General features: G+C 36.1%; 1 protein-coding gene across 2 annotated transcripts in view; it reads left to right on the top strand.

The window, feature by feature from the left end:
- LOC137951472 (valine--tRNA ligase, chloroplastic/mitochondrial 2) overlaps window positions 1-18,564 on the top strand; it is a 44,156-nt gene extending 25,592 nt beyond the window's left edge. The window contains exons 10-27 of one of the 2 annotated variants that reach the window (XM_068798147.1): window positions 4,220-4,295; window positions 4,587-4,670; window positions 5,098-5,246; window positions 5,364-5,481; window positions 5,602-5,718; window positions 7,142-7,362; window positions 8,591-8,680; window positions 9,351-9,462; window positions 9,695-9,805; window positions 9,899-10,036; window positions 12,597-12,647; window positions 12,725-12,837; window positions 13,091-13,238; window positions 16,527-16,631; window positions 16,724-16,825; window positions 17,036-17,108; window positions 17,741-17,904; window positions 18,254-18,564. In XM_068798147.1, the coding sequence (XP_068654248.1) occupies window positions 4,220-4,295; window positions 4,587-4,670; window positions 5,098-5,246; window positions 5,364-5,481; window positions 5,602-5,718; window positions 7,142-7,362; window positions 8,591-8,680; window positions 9,351-9,462; window positions 9,695-9,805; window positions 9,899-10,036; window positions 12,597-12,647; window positions 12,725-12,837; window positions 13,091-13,238; window positions 16,527-16,631; window positions 16,724-16,825; window positions 17,036-17,108; window positions 17,741-17,904; window positions 18,254-18,382 (2,101 nt within the window). In that variant the 3' untranslated portion in view covers window positions 18,383-18,564. Of the gene's footprint in view, window positions 1-4,219; window positions 4,296-4,586; window positions 4,671-5,097; window positions 5,247-5,363; window positions 5,482-5,601; window positions 5,719-7,141; window positions 7,363-8,590; window positions 8,681-9,350; window positions 9,463-9,694; window positions 9,806-9,898; window positions 10,037-12,596; window positions 12,648-12,724; window positions 12,838-13,090; window positions 13,239-16,526; window positions 16,632-16,723; window positions 16,826-17,035; window positions 17,109-17,737; window positions 17,905-18,253 lie in introns of both variants that reach the window. The other variant, XM_068798146.1, reaches the window with a different exon arrangement.
- Window positions 18,565-18,759: the final 195 nt, after the last annotated feature.

Here is an 18,759-nt window from a genome sequence, read left to right on the forward strand (position 1 = left end):
AGGCATGTGAATATCCTTCCAATTGGCCAGATGGTATCTGAAGGTATCTTCTAAACCCCTCCAAATAAATCGTCGACGGATGACATCAATTTTGGAGAAAACGGAGGCCGGACAGTGTATGAATGATAACAGATAATTTGGCAGCCTCGCCAGACAAGACTTGAAAAGAGTGAGATGCCCCGCTGTTGATAAGAGTTTATCTCTTCTTGCTCATCTTTATCTCTCTTGTCTCTTATTTCCAGAGTGGAAGTGCTGGAAATGGAAGTTATAAGGAGGGTTTTGGGGTTTGTGGTGTTTGACCAAGTTTTGAGTGGAAGTGCTGGAAATGGAAGTTCTAAGGAGGGTTTTGGGGTTTGTGGTGTTTGACCAAGTTTTCTGATAGTCGAATGATGAGATGGAGGGGTGGTACTCCAGTGGTACTAGGTATTATTTGTTCTGGTTTTGCTCCTCTCTATCGTTGCTGTTGGGCTTCTTGGGTGGGGTATTATGGATATGGAGGCTCGATTTATCCAGCAACGCTAGCTATTTTACTATGGGGATGAGTTTGGTGATGTTAAAGTTGTTAAAGTTCAAGGGTATTTTTGTTATTTACTGCGGTGTGTTGTATACTAAAATCATAGTTAGAAAGGGATTAATTAGACAAGTCTATCGATGTAATTTTTATCAGTTTCTGTTGCTGTAATTGAGTAAGGTGTAATAGGGGCATTTAAACCTTTAATATTGTAATCACTTAAGTGGGTTAATAAAGAGATTAGGGGTCGATCTGACACCCTAACTAGATTGCTCTTCAACAGTCTTCTTCCTCTCTGTCTTCTTCTTTCCTTCCATTTTCTCCAGCTTCTTAATCATTTCTTTTTCAATTCTTCCATGGTATCAGAGCAATTGATCTGATTGTTGTGGGTATTTAGTAAGCTTCTCTTTTTTTCTCAAGCCTACAGCTCTCCAAGAAGAGGGATTATTCAGAACTACTGCTGGTTGAGGCTAAAGGTCAGAGCTTTTTCCATTTTTTCCTGCCATAACCCTATGGTTGATGACCCCTACTGTCAATTGGACAATGTATGTGTTTTTCTCTACCCCTAGTTGGTTTTTGGGATTTTTTGTTCCCACTTGATGCCTGCACGCACCCTATAGGCCCAATTCTGCCTGCATCATCACCAGATTAGGTGATGTCAGCTCAATTTTTTTCCTCTGACATTGTTCTTTGCTGGAAATACTGAATTGAATTACTGCTATTATCTCTATTGGAGTCTGGATGACCTAATTTTTGTGTTGTGGGCTTCACTTAAGCTGCGTGGGGTAATACAATTATCTCCTTACTGATTTTTTTGGTGCTAGTCTCTTTAATATTATACTTCAAGGTGTATTTAAAACATCTATTGTTGAGAATTGCTCTATGGCTGGTTCTGGTGAAGTGGTTTCACCTTCCAAAGGCTCCAGCCTTTTAGATTCCAAGGAATCCCACACTATCCAGATCATTTCGACTAAGTCGAATTGAAAAAACTACATTAACTGGTCCAGGTTAGTTCAAATGTTCCTTTAGTCGATGAGGAAATTGAGATTCTTGAGTGAGATCGCTCCTTTCCCTGCTAATGATGATTGGGAAGCCGAAGATAGTCAGGTGATGACTTGGCTCGTCAATAGTATAGATGAAAGTTTGAGTGATCAGGTGATGAACTGTAACACATCAAAGGAGATGTGGGATACTCTAGTATCTATTTTTTCACGAGAAACCTACCTATCTAGGATTTGTGAGCTATATACTAAGTTCTTTGAAATGTCTCAAGGTGCTAGAACAATGACCTAATATTTTACTGAGATGAGGGGTATTCTACAAGAAGTTAGCACATTTCACTTCTTTACTACCAATGCTACAAAACTGCGGAGGGTGAAAAATCAAATTCTGGTTATTCAGTTCTTGGATGGTTTGAGTCTTGAGTATGATGCTATTCCGAGCTCAAATTTTGGCTGATGATGGTGACCATACATTGGAGGGGGTTTATAATAGTCCTTTGTGTTAAAGGAGTAATTAAATTTGGTAAAAGTATTGTTGGTTCTGATGCAGCTCTCAATATTTCCTCTTCTACTTCTTGCTCTGAGTCAGTTAGAGGTTGAAGGGGAGGCTTTGGTGGTAGGAGACTTGCAAGAAGAGGTGTATACGGAGCAACCTTCTGGGTATGTTGCTCAGGGAGAGACCGATAATGTGTGCATACTCTAGAAAGCTATATATGGTCTAAAACAACGCTCACGAGTATGGTTTGAAATATTCAGTAAGGTGGTGATGTCATTTGGGTTGATTAGAGGCCATTGTGACCATTCTTTATTTATTTGACGTTGGTAGACTTGTATTATTGTGTTAGTAGTGTATGTTTATGACATTGTGCTGACTGGGAATGATATCGGAGGTATTCGGGATGCCAAGAACTATCTCAAACAACACTTTCAGACCAAGGATCTTGGTAAGGTGAAATATTTTTTGGAATAGAGGTGGCCAGAAGCAAAAAGGGTATGATTTTTTCTCAGAGAAAATATGTAATGGATATGTTGAGTGAACATGGATTGTTGGGTGCAAGACTTACAGACACACCTATGGAGCTAAACTCTATCTTGCGTGAAGATATCCAACTACTCAGTGATTAAACAATGTAGCAGAGACAGGTTGGGTAATTAATTTAAGCTACTGTTACTAAACCAGATATATCATTTGCAATTGGAGTTGTGAGTCAGTTTTATAGAAAACCCCTGAAAAGTACATCTTGAGGCCAAATAGAGAATTTTGCGGTACTTAAACGGAGCTCCTGGGAAAGGATTGCTGTATGAACCTCATGGGCATTTAGACATTGTTGATTTTTTCAGATGCTGACTATGCTGGATCAAAGTTAGACAACAGTCAACTTAAAATATTGTGTGTTTGTTGGGGGTAATCTTATAATTTGTAAGAGTAAAAATCAGAATATAGTTCGTTCAAGTGCAGAAGTTGAACATCACGTAATGGTACACACTATTAAGTGAATTCATGTGGGTAAAATCTGTGTTAAAAGAATTTGGTCTAGGAGGAAGTGGTCCTACGAAATTGAAGTGCGATAAACAAGCATCAATATTTATTGCTACCAATCAGTATTTCATGAAGCGGATTACACACATAGAAGTGGATTGTCATTTTATTCATAATGTTGTGTTAGGTGGTAAACTACTCACTCCATATGTGAGGACAACTGACCAGGTTCAAGACTTGTTTACCAAGGAAAGTGTCTATTTGTTGAATTTTTGTCCAAGCTGGGATTGGTGGATATATATAACCAGTTTGAGGGGGAGTGTTAAAGTTGTTAAGTTCAAGGGTATTTAGGTAATTTACTATAGTATTTTGTGTACTGAAATCATAGTTAGAAAGGGATTAATTAGAAAAATTCATTGATGTAATTTTTATCAGTTTCTGTTACTGTTATATAGCTGTAATTGAGTAAGGTGTAATAGGGGCATTTTAGACCGTTTATATTGTAATCACTTGGGGGTCTACCTAACACCCTAACCTGATTGCTCTTCAACGCAGTCTTGAAAATGTCACCCTTGATCCTTCTCTCCATCGAGAATCCTTGCCTATACAGAGCTGATTGCATGGGGGATGGATGAAAAAGGGGAGGAGGTTGTTTGGTGTTTGCTCCCTTTTCGATGTCGTGTGGGGAAGAGTAACCTGGCTGATTGAGCAAGTCAGTAGCTTCGCTGATTAAACTGGTAAAACTGGCCAGGTCGAATGGGTTTTAGTCCTCGTCCAGTTTTTGTAACTGTAAGATTTGGAGGGGACCAGGTTTAATTGAACCCGGTTGAACCGGCTGGTCTGGTCTTGGTTTTATAAGTATGGTTCATTCATACCTTGTTTGACAGACTATGATTCATTCATTTCTTCTCAAATAGATTGTGGAATGCTAGACTAATACTAGGTTGTTTTCAGGAAGCCATAGAAAACGCATTTTCTCAGAAAAAGGGTAGTTTTATTGGGTGGGTAACTGCAAGATTCGTTTGCTGGATGCAAATTCCACTGGTGTTTGTTTTGATATGTAGTTTGCTGGTAGGACAAGTTATGAAATTGCAATGCTTCCAATGAATATGTTGTGTGATAAATTAAAGGTATTAAGGTTTTGAAAGCTTTTACTGTCTTAAAGTATAGAATACTATTACTTGTTTGAACACTCTGGGCCTAACATTTTTTAATTACATGTTGAAGGAATGACTATCTAACAATTGCAACCACACGACCAGAGACATTATTTGCAGATACAGCAGTTGTTGTCCATCCTGAGGTGAACTTGTGTTGTTTGTGGGTTTCCTTCTGTTGCACTTGACTTGTTTCTTTATGCTACTTTCACTTCTGATGATGCTATCAGCCAGTATCATAAAAAAAAAAGGAAAAATAATGGCTCTATAAAAGGAAAAAGGTGAAAAAAATTCTCTAGAAATGGATAAAAAAGTGAGAAAAATTGTATCCAGTTTGCTCATGTATAGCTGTGTTTTCTTGTCAGCTTCTCAGTATTTCAGCAAATTACTTTTCCTATCTTGACACCTCTGAGTAGTGCTTTTGTGTAATGGTGTAGGATGAACGATATTCTATGTACATTGGTAGACAGGCAATTGTACCAATGACATTTGGGCGTCATGTTCCTATTATCTCTGATAAAGTAATGCTCCTCATCTCTCTTATGTTTTTTATTCTTGTAAGTTAGGGTTTCGTCAGTATAGTTTGTATATTCAATTTATGCTGCAACATTTGAATGGTAGCAAATTGTTTATAGCGTCACGAACACTTTTTTTTTTCAAAATGGTAAAAGCTTTTATTTGGAATCTCTCATGGACTCATTTTTATCACTTCAAATTGCCCTAGACTGTACTAGATTTGAATGCCTCCTAGTTTTAACTCAGAACTCCAATTTTAAACTTTTGCCAGGAAGTTATATTGGACTTTTCATGAGTGAGTCAGCTTTTGCCCAGAACCAGAAACATCATACTTAATGAATATGATACAGCAATATTTCTGGGGAGCTTGTTTCTGGTGCTCTTGCCTAGGAAATTAGCCTCATGTATTTTACTAAAAAAAAACTTTGGCAGTACGTAGATAAAGAATTTGGAACTGGAGTCCTGAAGATCAGCCCTGGTCATGATCATAATGATTACCTTCTTGCTAGAAAGCTGGGCCTACCAATACTTAATGTGATGAACAAAGATGGTACCCTAAATGATGTCGCTGGTTTATACTGGTAAGATTTACTTTTTTATAATTTTTTTTCCATTTAGGTAATTAATTATAAAGAATTTGATCTTATTATCATTACTAAGCAAACATATTGCATCAAATTTCACACACACCATTTCAGTGGGATGGACCGGTTTGAAGCTAGGAAGAAATTGTGGGCAGATCTTGAAGAGACGGGTTTAGCTGTTAAAAAGGAGCCACACACTTTACGAGTTCCGAGATCCCAACGTGGTGGAGAAGTATGAGGTTTATCTATTTTGCAGTCCACATGTTTTGAAGAATCTTACTATTTTTGAAGAAGAAGCAACCATTTCCTTAACTAAGCATGTCTACTTATTAGCATATGTGTTTTTATTTAGGTAATAGAGCCACTTGTCAGTAAGCAATGGTTTGTAACCATGGAGCCATTAGCTGAGAAGGCTCTTCATGCAGTTGAGAAGGGAGAATTAACCATAATACCTGAACGGTTTGAGAAGGTAAAATTTTCATTTAGCTTAGATCCTCTTTTTCATTCTAAAGCATAAGCTAGTGTACCATATGAGGTAATCTGCACGTATGTCACTTAAAGATCACAAACTGTAACTTGTCTTTGTTAGAAATAAACTATTGTTGCATTTAACCAATCCTACTGGAACTGAAATTTAAAAATAAAAACTTAAATAAAATCTTCAATTTGCTTTAATCTTTATCTATCCATGTTTTACTTGCATTAAATTCTATCCTTTTTCTAGATTCCTGCATTTGTGTCTTTTTTGGGAATGTCAAACTAAAATGGACTTAAATCACTTGAATATTTGAACATTTTAATTACAAGTATTTTGAGGTGGGACATATTTCCTTTTATGGAACACTCTAATCTCACTTTACATTTAGTGTTTCTTATCATATGTGAGGCCTATTATCAGATGGAGCATAATTTTATCTGTGCAGGTAAAACATTTGAAATGACTGGACTAGTTGGTTTCCTATGTAGTATAGTGGTGATCAATGGGGCTGTTAATTTTATCCGTTTACCTAATTTTTATTTATCATTTACCGTTTAAAAAAAATAGAGTGAAAATGGAAAAAATTCTTAACCAATAATGTATGTGGGTAATTTACCCGATTACCCATTTACTGTTTATTAAATGGAACGGAAATGGTTAAGGGTTATTTAGTACCCAATTAACTGATTATTCAATTATATATAAGGATAATTCAGTAATTTTTTTGAGTGAATGTTTAGGGTTTTAAACGGATTTAAGTGCTTTTTAAAGGATTTTGTAAAAGTCCATTAATAATTTTTTTATACATTAGAATGGTTTGAATGATTCAAGTGCCTTTCTTAGCTTTCACATATATGATTATGTGATTTTTAAATTTTTTATTATTTTATAGATTTCTAAGTAATTTTTTATTATTATTCCATTTATTTACCCAATTGCCGGTTCTACCGTTTGATAAACAGGTCACAAACAGTATATGGAATAACTTACTTTATATACTGTTATATGATATACTGAATAAGCTATATATAAACAGAACAATACATGGAATAACTTACTCCATTCTGTTTATATACCTTCTACACCCTTAATGATCAATAACACAGTTATTGATGCAATCGGCAATATCTAATGCTATGCGGTTATTTAAGGTCATCATTCATCTGGGAGTATTAAACATCATATAAATTGTGGAAGAAATACATGCCAAAAAGTGGTGGGAAATTTTGTTGTCTTTAGCCATGCACCTTGGCTCCCTATCAGGTGATCCTGGTCTTCTCAGCCAGTTTGTAAGCAATTCTTAAGTTGCTTTTTCCATCACCTGTACTTTTTATTATTATGTCAATGTGTGACACAATTATTTAATCCATACTTATCGCTTTAAGTAAAATTTCTCTTTGACTCTCTCTGGTAGATATATGTACATTGGCTGTCAAATATCAAGGATTGGTGTATAAGCAGACAACTATGGTGGGGACACCGTATACCTGTGTGGTATATCTCAGGCAAAGATTGTGAAGAAGATTATATTGTTGCTAGAAATGCCACAGAAGCTCTTGAAAAAGCTCGTGAAAGATATGGCAAAGGTGTGGAGATATACCAGGATCCTGATGTCCTTGACACATGGTTTTCAAGGTTGACAATGTGTACTTATTTGCTTTTTTTTTTCTTTTCATAGAAAGTATGTTTGCGAAATTTCCTTTTTTCCTTTTTATCTTTTCTTCTTTTTCTTGAGTAGATTTCGTTGTTGTCATTTAGAAATGAGACTGTATAATCTGTGATAACTAAACTTAAGAGGATCTAAGAAAATGCAAATAAGGAATCTCGGCCGCATACCAGGTCTGTATTTTTCTTCTTGTTTTCATTTGATTTACTATGTGTTTTTTTTTAGTAGAAAGTAAGTAAAAGTAAGGATAAAGATTAAATATTGCAATGCGCTTGTCCCTTGGCCTAAAGGATTAGATAAGTAGTTTTTCTTTGAAAGAATAGATGAGTAGTTTTTAGCCCAAGGAAAACCCCTGATTTAACTTTCTGCTCCGAAGACCTCCAATAAAGATTATATTCCTAGTTGCTGTTCATATATAATTATTATTATTCTCATCATTTTGCACTATTCTGTCATAATAAGTTTTCAAGTCTACCTATTCTTCATTGGTTAAAAAAAAATTCTTATGGTGCTTATGAATGTATCTAGCCAGCATCTGCGTTCATTTAAAAAAAAAAAAAAAAGTTACTGTTCAAAAGTTTGAATGGTTACTTGATATTATGGTAATCCATGACTCATTTAGAGCAGTTGAAAGATGGAATCCAACAAATTATTAGGTTTGCGACCAATTTTTTTTTGAGAATGATCAGATTATTATCAAGAGAGTGGAGGATTCAAAACCACTTACTAAGTCTGGGGAAATGTTGGAAAACAAGAAATGAAGACAGCAGCTCTAAGCCAGGACAACTACCAAAATGTTTTTTTATATTCCTTTAAAAAATTTCATTAGCTGTATTTTGATTGCTAGCTTTGCTCTGTAATTGTTTTTGCATCCTTTCTTTTTCTCAATTACGTCCTTATTATTCTCAAAAACATATATTGCTTTAAAACATGTAGTTAAGTTTGAGAAAAAAATGAGTGAGGTTGCCTTCACTTGTCTTACGAAATGTTTTACATGAATAAAGTACAAAAAGAAAAAGTTAGGTTGATTATAACCTTCTCACTCTTACCCAATTCAAATTTAGAAGGCTTTTCTGTCTTGGATGAATGGGGTGCTTCATGCCCCTTTTCAACCCAATGTGAACATTACTTGCTGACTTTATTGGTGATCTTAATATTCTCCCTTTATTTCTATTTGGGTCTATATTTGTGTTTCAGCTCATTATGGCCCTTTAGTACCCTTGGCTGGCCAGATATGTCTAGGGATGACTTCAAGCATTTCTATCCAACAACTATACTTGAAACAGGGTACTGTCTTTCATCCTTGAAATGCATACTGTCATTGCTATTGTTACTTCTTTATAAATTCTCTTTAAGTAATTTGAAAATTTTCTCTCTCTCTCTGTATTTTGCATTTCCTTCTCCTAATCCTTGCTCATGTTATCATGTGCCCTGGCACAAGGATTCTTCTTCTATTGTTGCTATAGATAATGGAATGACTTTTTTATGTACAAAAACTATTTTAAAATGTTAATGGGATAGTCCCACAATGATAAGTGTTAAGAAAGATCTATAATTGTTAGTTGGGAAATGGCTTCCTAACTTTAACTAGTCATTTTGGGATGGACCTGGATCCAACTTTAACACATAATTTTAATGATGATTTTTTCATAGTAATTAATGATGAAGTTTGCAAAAAAGAACAGGAGGATACTTTATTAGTTAATGTTAAAGAGATATATTTTTGGGTACAGTCTCTAACATGGTTTTTTATGCTATTTTTCCTCTTACCAACGCAATGTTTCAGGTCTTGTATTTCACTTGCATTTATTTTTAATTTTTAAAAATATCTTTTTTTTTTGAAAAATTTAAAAACATCTTTCTTAGTCTTTGATCTCAGACAAAGTGTCCAATCCATTATTATCAGATTCTCACATTGTGTTACTTATAGTGTGATTTCATTCTCCATACTAAACAGACATGATATTCTGTTCTTTTGGGTGGCACGGATGGTGATGATGGGGATTGAGTTCACTGGGTCTGTTCCCTTTTCATATATTTACCTCCATGGGCTCATCAGGGATTCCCAAGTGAGTAGCAATTTATTCATGTGGTGCTTTGTTAGATACATGGCTGTTATTTCTCAATCAAGGTTGGAGTGTACTTCCGTACTGACTTTTTAAGATCATTTCTGAACTTGTATTATTTGATTCCATTTGCATTATTTGGACACTGTCCATATTGGTTTGAGTTTTTTCTTATCTTGTTTGTTTACCATGTTAAGAGAAACATTTCTTGTCGTGTGAATTACTTCCTTTTTAGGGTCGGAAAATGTCTAAGACACTAGGGAATGTCATAGACCCTGTTGATACCATCAAGGACTTTGGCACAGATGCTTTAAGGTTCACACTTGCCCTGGGGACTGCTGGTCAGGTTTGTTGTGCTTCAAGACTATGTTTTGTTGACAGTCAGATCATTTTAGTTTATTTTTGGTACATGTCATTCTTATTGATCCTTTTTGCACAGGACCTTAATTTGTCTGTTGAGAGGTTGACTTCAAACAAGGCCTTCACCAACAAACTATGGAATGCTGGTAAATTTGTGTTGCAAAATTTGCCCAATAGAACTGACTCTTCTTCTTGGGAATATATATTGGGGTTTCAGGTTAGTATCAACTTCCCTTCTGTGTCTCTGGCCCTGGTCTCTGTCTCTCTGTTTCTGTCTCTGCTTCTCTCTCTCTCTCTCTCTCTGTCATGGCCTTCTACATTTCTGTACTTCCGCTGATTGATCATTTATTACAATTTTCAAAAAAGGATAGGAATGAAAGCTGCTCACAGAATTACATGACCAATGGATATTAGATTACCAGTGTTCTTATATTTCATTTTATTGATGTCTCAATTGCTTTAAAATGCAATGCACACCAAAAGCAACCAATAACTTTCTAGAATATGGCTGTAGTGTGAGTTTATTCATTTGCAACTCTCATCTAAAAAACAAAAAAAAAATAGGATAATCATGAAGATCCGCCCCCTCTCCGTGGATTTCCCGAGGCTCTCTAGGGTGGCGAGGGACCTCTCTTGCTCAGTGGCTGATTCTTGGAGAGATCGCTTATGCAGTCTCACTTTTCTCCGGGGATTAAATGATGAGGAAACTACGGCTTTTTGCTCTCTCCTCTCTAGACTCAGCAGCACTACTATTCGTGAGCATGCAGTTGATAAACTGACATGGAAGCCCAACATTAATGGCTGATTCACAGTTGCATCTGCCTACTCTCACATTAGAAAACAAGATTACAACATGCATGAGCACAAGGCAAACCTGACATGGAAGCTCTCAATTCCTAGTAAAATCAAATTCTTCGTTTGGACGGCCACCAGGGAACAGATCCTCACCTCTTACAACCTCTATAAAAGAGGTTACACTGCCCCCGATCACACTTGTCCCCTTTGTGGTGTGTGCGACGAGACAATCCAGCATGTTCTCTTACATTGCGACTTTTCTTGGCAAGTCTGGATGAAGATATTTCAGAAGATTGGTCTCCAAATGGGGCTACATTAGGACCTTTTTCAGAACCTTTGAGATGGTTATGGGGATATGCCTTCCTAATTTGGGCAAGATAATTCCCTCGGCATGCCTTGCGCATGTCCCATGGTGCATATGGTTAGAGCAAAACAACCGGAGATTCAACTCCAAGGCTAGCAACCTGGATAATATAGCTTCTCAGGCAATGGGCCTCATCTTGAGTTGGCTACATTCTAGGAAGGAGTTTGCTTCTCTATCGGGCGTCTCCCTTCGAGAAAATTGGGGCTTGATCGCGCACATGGCGGGCCCCTGTAGGAATCCGGTTATGGTCATCTGGGATCTTCCCCCTTACGACTGCACCAGAATCAATTTTGATGGCAGTGCTTTAGGTTGTCCTGGGCCGGCTGGAGCTGGTGGTGTTTTCAGAGACAGCAGCGGAGACCCTATTCTATCTTATGCAGGGCCGGTAGGTATTGCTGATTCAAATACTGCTGAAGTGAGTGCTCTTCTATTCGACCTCCAAATTTTTAAAGAGCGGCTTCATGGCAAGTTGATTATCGAAGGCGACTCAAAGACTGTCATCAGCTGGTGTTCAAAAGATAGCTCCCCTCTTTGGCGCCACTGGCCAATCACTGATTGTATTGCTGACATTGTGTCATCCATTCATTGTAATTGGAACCTCGTTTCTAGACCAACTAATTCTTTGGCTGATAAATTGGCTAAATTCGGAACCTCCCAACAATCTCTCATTGTTTGGGAAGGCTTCCCCTCTTGTAATCTACTCGTTTGAGCTCTCATAATAAAATTCAGCATCATTTAAAAAAAAAATCAAATTCAAAGGGATATCTGTTTTTAGTCATGAGTTTTGTTCCATTTCTGTAGTATCTGGGGAATGTTACACTTGTATTTGGGATTTTTTTTGTTGGAACTTTTTATAGGCTTCCTCTATTGTCTGGAAAATTTCCATTCTATGTGAAACATACTTCATGTTTCCATCTTCTATTTTCTACCATTTGGTGGGTGTCTCACTGAGACGTGTGTAATGGATAATGCATTGGACTTGTTAGAAAATCTGTTGAGGGGTAGTTTTGTCTTTTCCTATCTGATATAGTTTCTGGAGTTTACATTATCTTATTCTGCATGTTTAGATATGTCTCTAGACTTATTTTTATGTAATTTGAGTATGTATATTGGGAGATATGAGGGCTTAAGTATAGGGGTATTTTGTAAATTATCTTATTTTCACTTAATAAAAGATGTATGGGGGGGGGGGGGGGGGGGGGGGGGGGGGGGGGATGGTAAACCCTATTGTAACATCCCTCGTACCTTACATTCAAGACATGAAAAAAAAAATGTTACCGGGGGCACCCTAGATGTTACGTAATGCTTAAAGTCCAAGATGTATCATGTTTCTCGCAACCTGATATATTTTGGATCACTGAAACACCCACCCCTTGTTTCTACTGATGTTACCTTTTATTGTGAGCATAAACATCAAGCAATCAACAAATGCTTCCCAAGAGAAGATGACACCACATTTTTGAAGCCACTGAGTTTTTTTCCTTGACTAATTGAAGAACTTAAAATTATAAATTCAGAGCCATCAATATTTATTAGTTATTGTTATTTTTTAAAGCATGCTGTTCAACATTGCCTGCACCAGGCTGCTTAAAATTTGAAGATTTCTTGTTTTCTGCAGTTTAACACGGAAAAATCTCTGCAAGAACTACCTTTGCCTGAATGTTGGGTGGTAAGCTATTACCATTTTTTATTTTCCATTTTTTTGAATACCGCAGTCATTATAATTGAGTAAATTCCGTTTGCCAGGTCTCCAAACTTCACAAGCTCGTCGACAATGTTACAACAAGCTATGAAAAATTTTTCTTCAATGATGTTGCACGAGAAATCTATGAATTTTTTTGGGGTGATTTTGCTGACTGGTATAATGACCTTCTGCTGAATCTCTGTGGAAACTTAGATTAAGGAACCCGCATTTTGGAACTGCTAATTAAGTAAATGAAGATTCCCCTAGGGAAGTTTGTCTTAAATAGTTTTGGTGATACATGATGGGATTGAATGCCTCATATTTGCTGTTTGTTTCACCTGAAGCCAACATCTTCAGCTGTACCTAAATTTTGTGTAGTGAAACTTGGTTTCCTTGGAAGGTTGACCTTATTCGACTTCTTGTTATAGGTACATTGAAGCTAGCAAAACACGTCTCTACCACTCTGAAGACCGTTCAATTGTATCTGTAGCGCAGGCAGTTCTTATATATGTTTTTGAAAATGTACTTAAGGTGCTACATCCTTTCATGCCATTTGTTACTGAAGGTTTATGGCAGGTAAAGTTCTTTCAACAACTTTGTACTACTTGCGGCTAAATGAGTTGTATACAAGTCTCGGTTGTCTAGCTGACTCAGTGATGTAGTACACGGCTCAATTGTGGAAGAAAAAGCTAAAGAAAATGAAGACATAAGGTATCAAAGTTATTTGAAACCACATAAAAGGAGGAAAAAAAGAAAAGAATGACTAAAAACATAGGTTCTTGCAGTTTTGCAAAGTTCCCGTTTGCCAATTATTTATTTTCAGTACTTTTTATCTTGGGAAAAGAAGCATGTTTACACTGTTAGTAGTTTCTTAGTTTTTCAGTAGGCTCAATTAGAAGAGTTTTCTTTAGGAAAATCTTTGGTTAGTAACTCTATTATTTTTTTTTTTTTTTGAAATGATTAGTAACTCTATTATTACTAGTCAATTCAGGAAAGTCTCAAAGGTGGCAAGGCTTTTATTAGTAGTTCCATTTCAGTTAATTGCTGGAAGTTTTTCTTGGCAAGTGTTTTTCGATTTATTAAGTCAATATTCAATTTTAGTTAAAAAATTTATTCCTAGGAAAGTTCTATTATGGTAACGTAACTTTTTTTTTTCAGAAAGGTGATGTAACTTATTTGGCAAGTCCACGTTTACTTTAGAGTCCAATAATAAGGGGGTTTGTTGTAACTTTGTATCGGTTTTGAAAAATTAATACAAGTTTTCTTCTCATGTTTTTGGCTCCCTATTGTGTCACTTTTGAAAAATTAATATGTTTTCTTTTGGTTTCTGGATTGTTTCTCTTTCTTTTTGCTATGAATAATTTCTTATGGTTTTTCTTCTCTTGTGATAGCTACTGCTAGTTATAGGACAACACTTGTAAATTCAAATTCTTATCTTTCAATTGATAATCAGGATTCCCTTAGGGTTTGGTAGTTGGGTTACTCAGATTTGAGCCTTGTCTATCAACTTTCTTTCTGTAATTTTCCAGCTTTACCAGTTCAACGTAGAGCAATTGCTAAATATGGATCCACATTTCAGGTTAAGGTCCAAGTAGGGTGTAGGCCATATCTACCCTATTTATTTGTCTTTGTGCCAATATATATTTGTGATATGATAGTAACATGGGGTTGATGGAGCAGCAAATTAAAAGTGACCAATTATACTTCATTTAGGACTCTAGCAAAATGCTTGAATATGGGCTTGCTTTTGTGCTCAAATGAACTAAAAGCCAATCTATCTTTTGTATTTTGGAGAAATCCACATTTTTCACATTTTCCTTAATTGAAGTTTTTTTTTTTGAGTAAAAAGGTGTGTATTTCAATAAAGAGAAGGGAAAGAGTACAATACCTGGCTAAAAAAAAAAGATGTTTGCTGTAACTCATCTAATTCTGTTTAAGTATTTTTTGAAAATCTCTTACTAATTTTGAATAAATGTCTATGCTGAAATGTTTTTGGAGATTGCTTTATAGGATGCATCATTTGATGTTTATGGTTTACATCCTTGTTAGAGTACTGGTATAGGGGTATTTTGGTCATGTCACAGTCTCATAAGGATCTCATTAAGGTACAGCAAGCTAGACTTTGTATCAGGACGTTATATTTCAACTTTTATTGAATTCTGATTTGTATTTATGGAGTTATAAGCATCTTTGTTTTGAAGGGCAGAATGGTCCTTTCATGTAATTTTTCAGACAAGTCAATGGGATAAAAGAGAGGGCTCGTGTTCTGAGCCCTTATTCAGAACAGCCCTCAGTGCTCCTTCTCCTTCTTTGTCTCTTTATTTTCCATTTTTCTTCTTCCTTTATCCTCTTTATATTGCAATTTCGTAATCCTAATAATAACAACCTATGCAAGGCTCTTTATGTTTTGTAGAAGAGACCTGTGTTACTATTTATGTTAGAAGTCAGAGGTATTTTAGTAATTTCTCATGCAAGGAAGATCTGTAATTTTTTAGACAAAAGGGTCCAAATTAGAGTTTCTAAGGTGGTGTGGTTATTATCTAAATCCTGTGGATGTAGAGGGTGTTTTACATTCTCATGTATAAGTTCTTAAATTAGGGGCTTTTTAGTCATTTTTTAAAGACAATTAAGTGATTAAAAAACCAGATGGGGGGTCGACTGTCTCCCCATCCAGCTGGCTGTTCGACAACCCTTTCTTCCTCCTACTTTTTTTCTCTTTTTCTTCAATTTCCCTTCTAACTTTCTTACATGGTATCAGAGCGATTCAATCCATAAGTTCAAGCCTAAAGTCGAACTTATCTCTTCTTAAAGTCTGCGAGTTCATCCAAGACAGGATTTCTCAATTATCTTCTGCTGATTGAACTCAAAGGTCAGTTTTTTATTCTTCTTTGTACCTTAACCTAAGGGTTCACGGCTCATGCTGCTGCTAAAGCAATTATGATGTGTTGCTGTGATCCTATAAGGATCGTAAGAAGTTTTGAAGTGCCAGCTGGGGACTCATTGCTTTCATCAGTCTTGGGCACAGGTTTGCCTGAAGCAGACTTCACAGGCTCCTTAGTTGATATGATTTTGCTCTCAATCTCTACAATTGTCATTACAAAAAGTTATTGAGTATCAATGAAGGTTTTTTGTAAACCCTTACTCAGTTTTTTTGAAGTGTGGAGCCCACAGGTATTTTAGCATACCTATTTTTGAATGTGAAAGGTGTTTATCACTAGCTGTTTATCACAAGGTTTTTGTGAGTTGTTTCTGGCTTCGTATTATTATTGTTGTGGTGGTTGTAAGTATGGAATATTATGGCTGATTGTAGAGAGGTTATTACTCCCACTCCCAGTAGAAACATTTAATCTGCAGAAAGTAAGGATTATGTTCAAACTACTTTTATTAAACTTAATGGGACTAACTACCTAAATTGGTCTCAAGCAGTCAAGAAATTTTTTATTGAAAAAAGGAAAGCTAAGTATATAAGGGAGGATCTTCTTGATCACAAGATTTGAAAACAGAGGATCATCAATTTCAAACCTGTATGCTAAATTTTATGCAACCTCATGTTAGTAATCAAGTTATCAATTGTGACATTGCAAAGGATATATGGAAGACTCATGAGTCTATTTTTTTATCAGGAAAACAACTTGTCTCGTGTTTATGAATTGTATATAAAGTTTTTTAGTATGAACAGGGTTGACAAGACAGTTACCAAATAATTTACTGAGATGTGTTGGGTACTACAAGAAATAGCAGTACTTCATCCTTTTACTGTAGATCCTATGAAATTACACGAGAAGGAAGGTCAAATACAAGTAGTCAGGTCCTATCTCTTGTATTATACTCTTATTGTGTGCTGCTGGTTATACTTCATTTCAGGCATTACCTTATCGAAAGAGTGCGCTTATAGTTTCTCCATGGCCTGAAACATCACTTCCTAGTGATTGCAAGTCCATAAAAAATTTTGAGAATTTACAAGCTTTGGTAAGTCATTTGCCAGGTTTCTAGTTGGGTTTTTATCATACTCTAATAATCGTTAATGCAACTGGTTAATGTCCTGACTTGGTGTGAGTCAGACTCGAGGAATCAGAAATGCACGTGCTGAGTACTCCGTCGAGCCTGCAAAACGAATATCTGCCACTATAGTTGCTGGTCATGAAGTTCTTCAGTATATCTCTGTGAGTGTTCCCATATTTTCCAGGAGAACATTTTGGGATTTTTGAACCGAATGAGGTGCAAAGTGGAACTGATACGCACAGTTAGTGAAGAATCTGAATGATTTTTTTTAAAGAAATATTTCTACTCATTTTTGCTTTTTTTTCATGCGTTAAAAATTGGAGAGCCTGTCCATACTTTTCTGATCTGAATCATAATATGGCACGATGCAGGCTGAGAAGGATGTTTTGGTGCTATTGTCAAGGCTAGACTTGCAACATGTTAATTTTACAGAAGTTCCTCCAGGTATTTATATTGGGAAACTATAAACCCCTACTTTTGACAAATTTTGCATGTCCTACCGTGGAAACTTTGTTGCTCTCTGTAATATTAAGGATGCTCTAAATATGTTAGACAGTAACATGTTAGCCGCTATTTTTGGATATAATCGCCCTGAAGTTATAGTAGTTTGGAAAAATCCTATGGTTATTAATTGGGAAAAGACCTTGTTATTTCGGGTAGTCACTTTGCAATGTGCTAGGATTCAACTTTACCATGGTTGAAGTAGGACATCTGTTATGTTAGGGCTAGTTCGTGGCCCCTTTAATTTGTATGCCATTTCTGTCGCCCATGTCTTAGTCCCCTACTCCATTTGTTTAGGCCCAGGACGCAAGGGGGAGTGTTAGTGCGAATTCTTACACAAGTTAAATCTGAAGAATATCTATGTAGCTATTAGTTGAGAAAGCGCCTTTGAGCTTTGACCGGTTAATTTGGGATGGATCTAAACCAACCGTTTTATAGCCACTATTAGAGTTCATTCAGTGTTCTGATTTACATAAACATTAACCAGACAAACTATATCTAAAAGAAGAAGAGATTTCTTTACCTAAATAAGATGATGATTCTCTGTTGGATGTCAATGATGGTAACTACAGAAGATGCAAGTCAGTCAGTCCATCTTGTGGCTGGGGACGGTCTAGAAGCTTTCCTTCCTCTTGCAGACATGGTGGATATCACTGCAGAAGTCAACCGCCTTTCTAAGCGCCTATCCAAGATGCAGTCAGAGTATGATACCCTTGTTGCTCGCCTTCGTTCACCCAAGGTATAATCTGACATCCTCTACAAATATATCTGCTCCATGCATTAGTAGATTAAATGACATCAGTGACTAGAGTCTAAATGATTAACCCCGTCTCTCGCCCATGTTCCAAATTGAGAAACTGAACATAGACAGGAGGACAAAACCAGAACAATAAATGCAAAGTAGCAGCAGTAATGTGGTAATGTCAACACTTACTGTTGAGTGAAGTATGTAGCAGTTGTGTTTCAATCCTTTCATTATCAGTTTAAAATTTTACCAATAAGCGGTTAGCTAAAGAAAGTTTAAATAAAAAGAGGGCCGAGTCTTACTCAATTTACCAACGCTCTTAAATGTTCTCTTTTCACTGTAGTTTGTAGAGAAAGCGCCCGAGGACGTTGTTCGTGGAGTAAAAGAGAAAGCAGCTGAAGCAGAGGAGAAGATAACTCTCACCAAGAACCGTCTAGACTTCCTCAAATCAACTGTTCTGGTCTCTGAGTAACTTAAATGTAGAGCATTGATATAATCCCCTGTCATTTATTCTGGATCTTCGCCCTTTGCTGTGTAACTACAATCTTTCTTCGTGATGTTGAAGGAAGAGAAATTGGGCATGTAGATCTTCCATCTCCATAGTTATACCTAATTTAACCGAGCAAATGCTTTGGTGGAGTGGTACAAGGTTGTCTCTCAGGCTCATACACAGAGGGAGGTATAGGTGAATAAAATTTTTAAAAAAATACTTAAAAATAAAATAAATATTAAAAATATAAAATTTCAATTATTTAAAAATAGTTTAAAATAAGATAAAAAATAAATATTTATCTTAATTGCATAATTTTAACTTATTAATTTATTATACTTTTCAATTTGTATAATATT

The sequence above is a fragment of the Aristolochia californica genome, unplaced genomic scaffold (assembly GCF_029961685.1).
Source record: "Aristolochia californica isolate CCGP_79_NKW_82.1479 unplaced genomic scaffold, dmAriCali1.0.hap1 SCAF_15, whole genome shotgun sequence".
NCBI classification, from domain to species: Eukaryota; Viridiplantae; Streptophyta; class Magnoliopsida; order Piperales; family Aristolochiaceae; genus Aristolochia; species Aristolochia californica.